At 40.8% G+C, this 13,798-nt stretch overlaps 1 protein-coding gene across 15 annotated transcripts in view; it reads right to left on the bottom strand.

Moving 5' to 3' along the window:
- The window catches only part of phf14 (PHD finger protein 14), a 200,811-nt gene that overhangs the window by 100,272 nt on the left and 86,741 nt on the right, over positions 1-13,798 (bottom strand). For 5 of the 15 annotated variants that reach the window (XM_055512716.1, XM_055512715.1, XM_055512717.1 and 2 more), the window contains exons 15-16: positions 8,715-8,777; positions 6,680-6,801 (exon numbers count right to left, since the gene is read on the bottom strand). In XM_055512716.1, the coding sequence (XP_055368691.1) occupies positions 6,680-6,801; positions 8,715-8,777 (185 nt within the window). The other 10 variants (XM_029166213.2, XM_029166217.2, XM_055512720.1 and 7 more) reach the window with 8 other exon arrangements.

The raw sequence follows: 13,798 nt of genomic DNA, 5'->3' as shown, positions 1-13,798 counted from the left end.
GCTGGAACTATTTGCACACTTAACGACACACACTTTTTTTTGGGATCGACAGCTCTTATAAGTTGAAAAGGCAGAGGCTAACAGCTGCTGCACAGAGGTACAAGTAAACCCCAGCAGGTGAACCTGGATCAGCTGAGTAGACATATTTGCTTGGAAACAATGAAAGCGGCCTGTGGAAGACAAATGGCCAGGGTGTGCATGCTCCACTAATGAGCCCACTTCTATTGCTGGACACAAAGCGCCAATTGATTTCACATGAATCACCAAGACAAAAAGGAAGAAAAAAACTCTCCCATTTCACAGCTGGAGACTCTTACCTACCTGCTACTTACCTACTCAAACCTACCACAGAACTCTTTTTATTCAGCCAGTCTGTGACTATGGCACGCATGCATCCCTAATAAACCCTCTGTAATGGTGTACCATGGGAGAGCAAAGCACCACCCACGATGCTGTTACTGTACAGCCTTCTTCTTGTGTATGTGATGGTGTGGTTTTTAGTCTTCATTTGTCCATAAAAAGTAAGCTGAACTCTGCTGCAAACTTTGAGCAGGTCTGTATGCCAAAGCCTGGTACATGCATGGACAGTAGAACATTCAGAGCCGACTCCTCAGCAACTTTCTGTGCACACTGTCTGTCACTGAACAACTAAAGGTGATGTATACTACCTACAGTGTACTACCTACTTACTACTACCTTTGTTAGAAGATGACGCCATAAGAAACAAGCACCTGGCTCAGGAATGCCAATCCACCCCAGAACACATTGTAGTACCATAATATAAATCTGTAGCTGCTCAGAGGATGCTCACTCCATTACCCTATTAAAGGTCCACAGATGTATTCATACTGTGACTAATGCACCGACTCTCTCCTTGTAATACCAAAAAAACGTGTGGTCAGATAAAACTATTAATACCATACAGAGTTCCTCTGAGACCACACTTCATTACTAGGTCTGACACTATTACTGTATATTTCCATAAACAGATTCACATTTCATGTGCAGATGCCGTGTTGCCTTTTTCTCTTAACTACTACCACACACAATGCTCCCAGCATTGCCCTCACACATCGAGCCATAGCAAGGTCCTTGATGGTATCAGTTGAGTGGGCCCTGCTTTAATTGAGCAGTTTCCCTGCCCCCTTCCTTGTACTTTAGAAGCAGACATGATTCAATCATAATAGAGGTTATTGATTGATGTGATCTTATTGGTGATGAGATCGTTGAGGGAACATGATTGATTGCTTTTATCCGCTACATGTGTTTTTCTCAGCTGGCGATTCATGTCCACTTCCATTGGTTGTTTAATCACATTGCCATCAGCCATCACCCTGGGCTGCATCCTTGCTGTGTGGGGTTGATGGTCCAAAAAGGTACACTGGTCTCCTTTCATCTCAACCAATGCTTCGGAATCACAGTTATTATATCTCTTAATTGCACCCACGGTTCCTAACTTAAGTCCTACCCACATGGATGGAGACAAAACAAGTAAAAAGGAGCTGAGGATATTTTTGATAGCAGGCATGTGAATTCTTTAAATAATACTTGCCTAATAAAACCATCTGCATCTATTTGAAACAGCAAAGTAAATTTAGAGCAAGTGTCTTCCTGCTTAAACATCAAAGTCTAACTGTGATTAACAAAACAGTATTTAAACAGGACATCTGGAAGGACACCTTACACCTCCTGTCACGCCAACAGTTGGAAGTGATCACTAGCACCTTGCAGCCATTAGCCCATTTCACAATGACCTGTTAAACCTTCTGTGCTGTGTAAACAAACCAAACTGCTGTTGGTTAAACCCCTGGAGGCTGTAATATGAGTCGTCAGTCGTGACCTCAATTATTGAGCAAAAACAGACTCAAATTCAATTAGACAAACTCTGCAGAGTTCCATGCTTGGTACTTCCCTACCTCTGTAACCAAAGCCATGGCAGCTTTCTGAGTCCAAAACTTTTCTCTTAATCAGCCCTGCTGTCTGAGTCCAAGTGGGTGAAACAAGTCAAGAAATTTATCACAAGTGCCTAATGCAATTACCTTGGAAGTGGCACGTGACAAAAATCAATATGACACAAAGCACTCAGGCATTGACTAATGCCTTCATCCATGACAAAGTATGCCAGTGTCGTCCAAGAAGAAAGCAGTGGATCATTGGGACTTTAGGAGCCCCTTAGTTTTTGATTTACTATTGGGTCAGTGCAACATTATAAAAGAGCCATTGTTTCACTACCAGGGGAACTAATGAATGGACTGCTGTCACACCTACGGAGAAAGGCAACTACAGTAGCAGTTTTTATTAACTTATCTGGGTGCAGCTCACTCACAGGATCAAAGGGCAGAAGGTGAGTGAGCTATCCAGCTTTCGCCTGGTGCTGGGTGAAGTTCACCACGTTGACCAGAAGGGGGCTCTAGTGAACTAGGTTTGCCACTGCAGAGAATGGGATTCAGCAGCAGGTCTGTGCCCTCACAAACACCAACTCTCACCTGGTCAGACACTACCATCAATCAGCTACCAAAACTCCACTAGAGCTACAAACAGCTGGTAAGTGTTTGGGACAGTTGATGGTTCATGTGTACTGTCATTTACACCGATGCAGTTACTGCTGCTCTACAGCTATATTAAATCAAATGTGTCTGACGAGATATGTCTCCCTGATATAAACAAAGTGATCAAAATGATCAGAGTCTGCGCTCACCCACAAAGCTTTAAATATTCAGCTGTGCACACACGAGAGAAAATGAAATGGAAGGCACATCACTGTTAAAAAGCAAATATGGCAGAAAGCATTTAGGAGCAGGATCAGGGAGCGCATATATATCTGGAAGGATTCAACCTCACACTGTGGCAGAATCAGTGGGGATAGAAAGAAGGGAAGAAGCTGGAGAGTAATAGATTTTAGCTGCTTGGCCACACTTCCCACACAGCCACTGGCCCGGCTACTGTTTTCTGTTTTATTGGGGGGAAAAGGGACGATGTCAGCAAAAATAAAATGTCACCATTAAATCATCGCTGCGGATCCTGTGTCAGAGAAGTAATGGGAAATGTACTTATCACACAAAGGTTACTGCTTTTCGGAAGCTCTTTGCTGGCTTTCCTCTTTTCATCCTTTAGCGCCTCCTCTTTCTGCACCTCCTGGGCTCAGTCAATTTCCCTAACCAGATACCAGCTGAAGCACAGCTCATCTGTGCTTGGCTGGCTGCTGCTCACAACATACCTTGTGGTTGAGGATGACGGACTAGGGCAGCTACAGTTCACCACAGTGAGCTGGTTCCATCCTAGGGAGATGCCACCACAGTGAAAACCAAAATGTATCTCTTCCTCTTCTGTGCTAAGCTTAGACAACAAAAGCTGCCTATCCACCTGCAGACAATATTCATAGTGTTAGTGGCAAAGGATGGGCATCTCCCAACACTCAGACACTGGCAAAGTAGAGGAAATTCAAAAAAGTCTGCTCATCACAAGCCGGGTTCACTTTAATCAGTGCATAATACATTTGGTTTTTAAAGGTGAGCCAAAAATTACATCTAATGAGAGTTAAAACATGAATGAAATGTCCAGAGAGTTATAAATAGCAGAACTTAAAAGCATATTTATAATTTTATTTATTTAAGCTAAGCTGTTGGATGGATCATTGTTAGTCCACAGAACTCCCACTCGTGTGTCTGCAGATTGTTTTAAGAGCCTCTAATCTAAGTCTAAGATTTAGGATAATTCTAACCTCAAATCAGTTTAAACCTTTTGTGAATTGTTGAATGACAAGAATACAATATTAGTAATCAAAAACCTCAATGTTCTGTTCAAGATTTTCTTTTCCTGTATGTTTTATAAATCTATGCTAATCAGCAGTATGTCTCCAGTGAGAGCCCCCTGCATCCTTGTCTCCCCACCCCCTGCTGGCGATAAATCACCAATGACAGAGGGCTTTACACGCACAAATGGACAACTGCTGAGGTACCTTTAGAACAATTAATTAGCTGACTGACACTCATTTATCACTTCGCCAATAAGGTGAAAAGGTCTAGATTTTATTAAATCTCTGCTTAATTTTTAACTGATATAGGCCAGAGACCAGGATACTTCATACACACAGCAACAACGTTCATATTCCTACTTCAAACAGTATCACAGTAAAACATTACACCAGTATTAAGGAATATTCCCCTACAAAGTCTGTAAACAAATATTTGGTGCTTCAAGACTATACAAGAAATCAGAGTTTATGTCTGTTAATAACACAAGCTTACAGTATATAATTAAGAGTTTAGGCACAAAGAGATAATACTTGAATGCTGAGCCTCAGTACATACTGTCACACATTTAGAAACTACCAGGCATTTCAGTTCTACAAGACCACATCACTTCAATTTAAAATGTTTGTACAATTGTGAATAGCCAGCGTCAGCCATGCATTGTAAAACTGCCACACTGTGTTTGACACTGAGACTGACTATGAGGGGTGGAAAGAACTGGAGAGGAGTCAGCACACACACACCACATGGCCGTGGTGTTTGTGGACGCACAGGGAGGCAGGAAACCGCATGGAGAAGCATGTATCCAGGGGACTGGGTGGGCAGCAGTGTGACATGAGGGCACAGCATGACACTTGTGATCCCTGACAGAGCAGCAAGCAGTTCTTTTTTTGACAGCACTCACTATGGGAGACAAAGAAATGTCATTCTAACCGTCCCGTCTAGAGACAGAGGGAGATTACTAAATCCTAAACACAAAAAAGACAACAGAACTAATAGTTAAGTGTCAATATCACTAACTACACACGCCTGGCATGACTAAAGTGACACACTTCTCTACACAACACGGACATTTGCTAATTCATGTGGTAATTGACATTTAATAGGAACACAACACTCAAATGTGAGAGGCTCAAATGTACAGCAACAGTCTTATACAGCTGGTAATCACATCTCTTCAGATTTACACAAACTAGAGGCACAGAGAGGACTGGCTCAGGCATTAAAAGAGGGCACCAGCTTTAGGCCTTTATGCTAGTGAACACTCCAAACAACGCGCTCAACAAAAGAGTAGTCTTTACTTATTTACTACTAATTGCAGCAAAATGAAAGTTGTTGGCAACAGGCTACAGATGATGCAATAGGTGCAATTAAAGGGCTGCAGGACCTACTGGTGTGCAAATGCATAAAAAGTAACTCGCTAAACAAGATGTAATGATGTAATTTTACTATAATTGTATTATGTGACAGATGGATCTATCAGTGGTATGCATAAACAAGACGTGGTCAATGGTCTGTGTCCTTTTACTAGTTCAAACCTTTGTGGACACAGGCCTGTTCCTGTCAGCATTTTTGTTAAACAAAAACAAATAAGTAATAATAAGTTACTGGTAGAGTGTACAGAGCTCAACATTAACCAACAATATTTATATAACAATAAGGTTTAGATCACATATCTCAATTTTGACAGTTCCATTCATTTCTCATTGCACAGTTGTTGGCCCAGTTTGGACCAAAGGTGGACGTGGGCGACGTGGCGATCTTGATTGCCTTTCTTCAAATGCCTCAATTAGCCTCTCTGTGTCTAAGCCAATGGTCATCTGTCCCAAGTTTTTATGGAAGGTGAGGTAGCTGCCCCGGTTCTCAAAACCTGTGCAATGCAAAGATAGAAAGAGTCAGGGCAGCACACCTCACACCCCACCCACCAAGCCTTCAACTTAAACGCTGCTTCGAAACCACAAGTAAAACAGACTTAGGTAACAACACAGTCCAATATACTAGGCTTCCTCTGGACAATTCTAGCACAAAAAGTACAAAACTGTACAAACTGTCACACTAAATACAATAAAATATGTATTTCCTGGTGCATATGTGCTTTAACTAAGGCCTCCTTACTGCAAAGTTAAGTAAAAGAAACACTGCAGAGGTGAATTCTTGATGAAAGGTACAGAAACATAAAGGCCAGGTCATGACACTAGTAGTGCATATGAGGTATGGTATGACACTTGGTCGGCAATGTATATTTTGCTGAAAGTACCAGCTAAAGAGGAGACTAAAGAAACTAAAATGACAAAAACACTGAAAAATGACGAAAAGGAACAAACAAATATTTATTTCATACGATTTATCAGGGAATTTAAATTTAGGGGAAATTTGTAGATTAGAATAAATGAGAAAAGGCATTTCCATTCAAAAGGTTGACATGTCTCAAACATACAAAAAGCTAAAAACCCCTCAGTCAATTACAGTGTCATTGGGCCAAGACAGCGTTCATGGACACTGTCAGAGGTCTGAAGACAAGGGATTCATTACATGGCAATGTGCTGAGAGGGTGTCCGCTATAATCTAGACCTTTTTTCTCCACAGAAATCTAATGTCAAAAAAGGAATCCTGTTTATTAGATGCTGGACACCTGAAACCCCATAAAAGGAGCAGAATAAATTGTGCTATTCATTACAGCGTAATGAACTGTGCAAATGTATGTGGCAGGTCAATATAGGGGTCTTATGGAGAAGATACCCTCAGCCACCTCATTTTGCAGAGCACAGGCGGTCACAGCTAATGAAGACTGAACTTTAATCATCAAGAGGATATGGCTGCCTATGACACACACACACACACACACACACACACACACACACACACACACACACACACACACACACACACACACACACACACACACACACACACACACTTTCCATCACCTCACTAGGTTTTCGTTGTCGCCTGGTCCCTTGCAGGATGTGCACTCTGTCCTTGTGTCATCAGCTTTGTTTTTTTTCTGCATTGCAGACGGTCGTTGTCGGCGTTCACGTAGCAGTGGTTCCTATGGAAACACGATTGATAAGAATCAGCAAGGGTTTTAATTTAATTTAATTTAAAGAAATAAATGTTAAACATAAGAAAGATAAAAAGCTACACTGTCGCAGTGTGATTAAACTTAGAAGAGTTCTTCACAGCCAAGACCAACACAGACATTGCTGGTAATGGAAATATCCAGACAGTTTGTTTCATAACAGTTTAATACTTACTAACTTGCTCCTAAAGGATGTCTGTTGGAGCCAAGCTTAGTGATTTAGCTTTTTGAGTTACTTGTTTTCATAACCAAATGCCAAAAAAGTAATTAAATAAAATAAATGCGTCTTGGTTGTTTATGGCCTTACTGAAGGTGTCTGCTGAATGCTGGCTGACCACACACCACTACTGGAAGCATCGCATTTACTGGCCACCCATGACACTTGTGCTCGTCATCATGCATTATCGTACATACAGTAACAGCACCACCTACATGTCTCTGTAAGATAACATAGAAACTGTGATTGAGATTAAGACACTGTAAACAGAATTGTATGCCTGAGTGAAGTTAGGATCAAAGTTACAGTTTTTAAATAGTTATTATTAAAGCATATATTAAAATGTAGAAATATTAAACATCAATAGCTCATTAAGAGTTAACATAAGGCTCTGAAGTTAATGGATTGATTTTGATTAATTAATTACAGGGATAAATACGGTAATAAATAGTGTTCCACAAAGCTGTTTTACATTGTTCCTCCTCAAAAAATTCCAGCCTACAAATACAGTGTTACACATTTTGAAATAATGAAAATAGACAGTATATGGCAGCAGAGGGGAAGAAAGAAGGCTGCTGCCGCTATACAGAAGAGGCTGTCCTGCAAAGAAAATTTGCATTATGAGGCAAGCGAAAAGGCTCCATATGAAACTATTGTAGTGTTGTTAATGGCTAATATCAGACTATAATTTAAAATGCTAAGCATTTAGCCTAGAAGCTAGAGGTTCGAACTGACATAGGCCCTGATGCTAGCCATGGGTGTCACACTCAACCAAGTGTTCCAGCGCAAACTGACTGCAGAACACTGACGGTGGTACAGGATGGGCAGAGATCATCTTCTGAGACAGTTTACAATTCACCATGTAGCAGCACAATTCTTTCCAAAACCCAAAAACTTCATCACAAAGAAAAATAAAAAATGACAATGTAGTAGTGGTGCGAGTGGTATTTTTGAAGGTCTCTCACTCAAGTTAATTGAAATGGAAATCATTGCACAGCATAAATATATGTCATTAAATAATAATAAATTAACTACATTAAAACAAAATTATAGATGAAAAAACTTTTGTTTTTGCTCAGTTTTTTTATGTAGAAAAGGTCTGTTCCTCTCAAATAGTGGTCATTTATATGCAAGTCTGTGTCAGGGAGCACTTCTCCATCCAAATCACAGGTAGCACATCAAGATGCTGTTCAAACAGCATCATCACCAATGCCCTAGGCTGGACACAATAAAAGGATTCTGACGTGCAGTTTTACTGTATTGGGGGGGTCTGGGGAAGTTTTATCATTTAACTTATTTGTTTTTTGTTACACTTGTGTCTTTCTTTATTTTCAGCAGTTCTTCAATTTCAGCAAATCTTTTTCAACTTTCCTCAATTTGAAATATAACTGCGTCAGGCGTCAAGGCGTCTTATGCAAATATTCAGCTCTGTTTAAAGTCATTCCTTTCAAATACATTCTTCTGTGCTTTATATTCTTCAACTATTATCAGCTGTCTTAAATGTTTCAGCTACTTTGAGCAATTCTCCAGGAAAGTAAAAGCAACAATTGTTCAAAAAGCAAATGCACAGTAAAGAGCGGAGCTCAACTTAACTGGGAAAAATGTGAACGTATTTGCCAGTAGCATGATGGCACAGTATTTTACTGTAGTAGGAAATCTGACAAACCTCAATTTTATCGTCCCTGTCTTCACAGATGGGAACTCTCTTCCTTTTCTGCCCTCTGGTTCTCTGTGAAACAGAAACGTTCCAGTTTTATGCAGTCGTCAAAATTATTATTCATGCTTGTTAAGATCCTAACTGATCTTAATCAAAACTCGAGTCTATGTTTATATATATATTTGGAAAGTGTGTGAAGGGAAATAAAATCAAATGCATCCTTCTTGTTGCGTGTTGGAGTTGTGGTGAGGCAAAATGGAAAGAAAAATCTACAACACATTTAAACACATTGTAAAAACAATTCCATCTGTCCCTCTTGGCTTGCCAGATGGAACACTTATCATTAAGAATGCTGCAAGAATGCTGCCAATTGGTTCCATCAGAACATTTTTCTGCAGCTACAACACCAAACAAAAGGCTTGAAATTATTTTAAATTTCTACATTAAAGTAAACTATACAGTTAGAGTAGTAGTAGTTCAGTAACCACAGAGCACATCTAATCTCAGCCTCTGTTCAGGTGAGAAAATTAAAACTGCATGCAATATAAGACTCAGGCAAAATCAATCTTTTAATTAGGTACATCAGTGGATCTTTAACAGGCATGAATAATTTCGCACAGGATTAGAGAAATCAACAGTGCATAGAAAGTGGTGGTAACTAGATATATTTGCTTAATTCTTGTCATTTTTAATTAATAACAGCCTATGTTCAGGTTTAATGTTAGCCCTGTGGTGCTTTGTGATAACACTTAATCATGTTACATTAGGGGGATCATTTTGAAGTGAAAGAAGAAAAAGGACAAAAAGCAGCGTCAGTAGATGATTCCACGATTTCCATGTTAGCCACAAGTGGAGGATTCTTGGTTGTTCTATGTAAATTATTACTGTGATATAATTTGTGAATATAATACTGAGGGTATGCTCAGTGGTTTTGCACCTCAGAAGATAACTACTTCGTGTCTCCCTTCATTTATTTCCAGGTTTATGTTCATCACATGCCTCAGGCAGAAAGGACAGAACCAAGAAGTCAACAATGTTAATTCATACATGGGATTGGAATGGAAGAGGTGTTAAGAATAAGTCAAACAACCTGGGATGCCTGAGGGATAGTGTCAAACTTATTCTGAAAGAAAATTGCAATTTATTTCTCTCACTCGGTTGCTGCTACCTCTAGGTTGTGGGCATGCTGGCATTCTAGCTCTCAACCAAAAGATGGGGCTCCCTGGACAGGTCGCCAGTCCATCACAGGGCCACACAACCACTCACCCTTATGCACTCACACCTATGGGCAATTTCAGAATGCCGAACTTAACCTGCCTACACGACTTTAGACTGTAGAAAAAGTAGAAACAAGGAAATTCCAAATAAGAAGCCACCAGAGCCCGGACAAGTCACATGCAAAGATTTCTACAGTGCTGTGCAAAAGTATTTGCCCCCTGGCCAATTTCTGACATTTCTTGCACGTTTGTCACGCTCATCCATTTCAGTTTAAGTAAACCTGAATATTATACAAAGGTAAAACACAAGTAAACACAAAATGCAGTTTTCAGTGCCAATGTCATTTATTAAGGGAAAAAAACAATAGAACTTACCCATGTGAATAAGTAATTGCCCCCCTAAACCTAATAGGTTTAGGAGAGCATGCCACAGCAAGGTCATGCCACAACATCTCAATAGGGTTCAGGTCGGGACTTTGACTAGGACTTGCTGGTTTGATTCGGATTGTTGCCAGGATTTCTTGGTAGTGAGCAGAATTCATGGTTCCATCGATAATGGCAGATCAACCAGGTCCTGAGGCAGCAAAGCAACCCCAGATCATCACACTTCTACCACTATGTTTCATTGTTGGTACAATGTTCTTTATTGCACCAGATGTAACGGGATGCATTTTTCCCAAAAAGTTCTACTTTAGTTTTGTCAGTTTAGAGGACATTTTCCCAAACGCTTTGGGGATGATCAAGATGATTCTTGGCAAAAGTAAGTCGGGCCTTGATATTCTTTTTTTGTTAACAGTGGCTTTAACCTCGGAACTCTTCCATGGGTGCCAACTTTGCCCACTGTCTTCCTGATGGTGGATTCAGGACCATTGACATTAACTGTGGCAAGTGAGTCTTGCAGATGTTTAGACGTGGTTCTTGCATCCTTTCTGATTTCTGCAGCTAGTCTGCACCATGCCCTTGGAGTTAGTTTGGTAGGTCGGCCATTCCTGGGAAGGGTCATCACTGTGCCATGCCTTCTCCATTTATGGATAATGGCTCTGACAGTGCTCCGCTGGAGTCCCAAAGATTTACCAATGGCTTTGTATCCTTTCCCAGAGTGGGACATCTCTACAGTCTTCTTTCTTATTTGCTTATGAAGCTTACTGGAACGCGTCATGATGATGTGTGTCCAGTATGGCCTACCTCACCTTGTCACACAGGTTTTATGTAAGTGGTCTCCTCATTGGAAATGTCTGGCAGGAATCAGGCCTGGGTGTGGCCATAAAATTGAACTCTGATTTCCCCAATAGTCACACAATTAATCACAATTACCCGACCTTTTAACAAGGGGGCAATTATTTTTTCACAGAGGATCATGTGGGTTTGGATAGCATTTTTTTCTCTTAAGAAATAAAATCACAACAGGACATGCATTAATCCTTGGGTTATCTTTTGTAATATTTAAGGTTAAGTGGGACAAAGGTAAAAATTCAGTAAGGGGGAAAATACTTTTGCACAGCGCTGCATATTCATGGTTTTCTGTGTGAAGATACTGTATTATAGTGAATCTTATTTTTAGACAAATGTTGTTCTTCTGAACTACAACTGATGACTGGAGGATTGGATTAGATTGGCTGATTGATGGTAAGTGCATCGCCTCACTTCCTGTGACTGAGGTTTGCTGTCTCTACATGTGTACAGCGTTACTTTCTACTTTTCTAAATATTATCACCCTAGATTTTTTAGCGACTGCTTGTAGTACTCAAGAATCTTTTCTTAAATGTCCTGCTAATCTTCACAGTTATGTACTGTTTTCTTTGCGGCCGTAGCACATAGCTCACTTTCCTGTAATGGTTTTCCTCTCTCCCTCTCCCTGTGTTCGGTGATCAGTGTGTCTTAGGTTTAACTTCCTTCCTCTGCCTCCTTTAGTAATGGTATCTGCAATACATAAGTGTATCTTAGTTGCAGGTTGAAGGCAAAGCTGTTAGACCTAGAGTCTCTGCTTCACATCTTAGAAAACAGGCCAGTTAGCCAGGGCCCTTGCCTGTGCGGAGCCTCCAAGCTTAGCTGCTAGCAGTTAACAGGACGAGGACAGAAAGTAGGCAGGCCCAGAGCAGCAGGGTCGTGACTGGGTGACGACTCATTAGAAACATAGTTTAAGGTAGGCACCCGTGGTTAACCACCAACCGCTTCATATTTCAAACAGATTTTCCCCACTCAGTGACACACCCACTGAGAAACCCACTCTGATCATTTGTGGCTCCATAGTCCGAAAAGTGAATTTAGAGAATCCAGCGGTCATAGTTCATAGATAGCTCCTGTCTAAGGATAAGATCGTAATACACGCAGGAGCTAATAATGCCCGGTTACACCAATCGGAAGTCACTAAAACTAACATCCAGTCAGCGTGTTCCTTTGCCAAAACAATGTTGGATTTTATAGTTTTCTCTGGACCCCTCCCCAATGTGACAAATGAATAGCTGGATGTCATCGTTCCACAGCTGGTTGTCTAAATGGTGTCCAGCAAATCATGTGGGCTTTGTGGCTAATTGGAGCAGTTTTTGGGGAAGACCTGGGCTGATTAGACAAGATGGCGTCTATCCACTGTTGGACAGAGCCTCTCTAGTAACATGGCCATGTTACTTAGCCTCTGAGTGACCCAGAGTCACAGTCTTTCACGCCTCTCTGCAAGTTCTCTACAGCTATTAACCCCCCTTAGTCTTAGTTATCGCATAGAGACAGTGTCTGCTCCCCAACCACTTAACTATACAAAGTCACAAACAAATCAAAGGGGAGTGACTTACCAGATTTTAATAAACTTCAAAATGGAAGCCAGTTCTATTTTGTATTGTTTACCGTCCTCCTGCTCCACAGTCAGAGTTCTTAACTGAATTCTCATTTGACATAGTTCTTAGCGTAGATAAAGTCATTGTAATGGAAGACTTTAACATTCATGTAGATGTTGACAGTAACTGTCTCAGCACTGCTTTTAACTCATTAATAGACACTATTGGTTTTACTCCAAAAATGAACCCACTAATTGTTTTAATCATACCCTCAATTGTGTCCTAATACATGGGTTTGAAATTGAAAATTCTTCCCCAAAACCCTCTGTTATCTGACCATTTCTTAATAACTTTTGAATTTACCATAATTGACCTTGCAACAGCTAGAGTCTATCATCTTTTGCCTCATCGTCTCGTAGCTACATAGAGGAGAACAGTCACCTTAATCCTTATGAACAGATTGATTGTCTTGTAGATGATTCTGGAGCTTCTCTGCATACAATGTTAGACACAGGGGATCCTATGAAGAAGACGTTAATGAGGAGATTAGCTCCATGGCAGCCTAAAGCACACCCACTGTATTTAATAGCCATTTTGCAGATTGAAAATATAGCCACATTCTTTCTTGCTTCCATCCTTTCTCCTTGTCTCTGTCCTCTTGCTTGTTTGTTTACTGGCCCGAGTCGCTGAGTCACGTGAGATCTCAAAGCAAGCGGGAGGGGTGTCAGTGTGTGTCTGCTTCGCTCTGGCATACGGCACACAGGCACTTAGAGATGCAGACAGACAAGATAGTTAGGTCGCCTCTTTGAAAAAATAGGAAGCAGTGCGGAGAAGTAAAAATTCAACCAAAGTATCATAATTTTTGTCTAGATATGTCGATATCAATACTAGCTTTGGTATCAATATTAGGATCAATCGGCTCACCCCTACGGTTGGACCTAACAGCTGCCTTTGACACAGTGGAACACCAGTTACTCATGTCCCGCCCAGAGAACTGGGTGGGAATTCAAGGAGGTGCCTTGGACTGGTTTAGGTCTTTTAAACAGGGAGAACTTTCTTTGTCAGTGTTGGAACCGCACACCGTCTTCTGTAGCACCTCTAACGTGTG

This window comes from Betta splendens, chromosome 11, assembly GCF_900634795.4.
Source record: "Betta splendens chromosome 11, fBetSpl5.4, whole genome shotgun sequence".
Classification (NCBI taxonomy): domain Eukaryota; kingdom Metazoa; phylum Chordata; class Actinopteri; order Anabantiformes; family Osphronemidae; genus Betta; species Betta splendens.
This window is presented reverse-complemented; position numbering and strand designations above follow the sequence as displayed.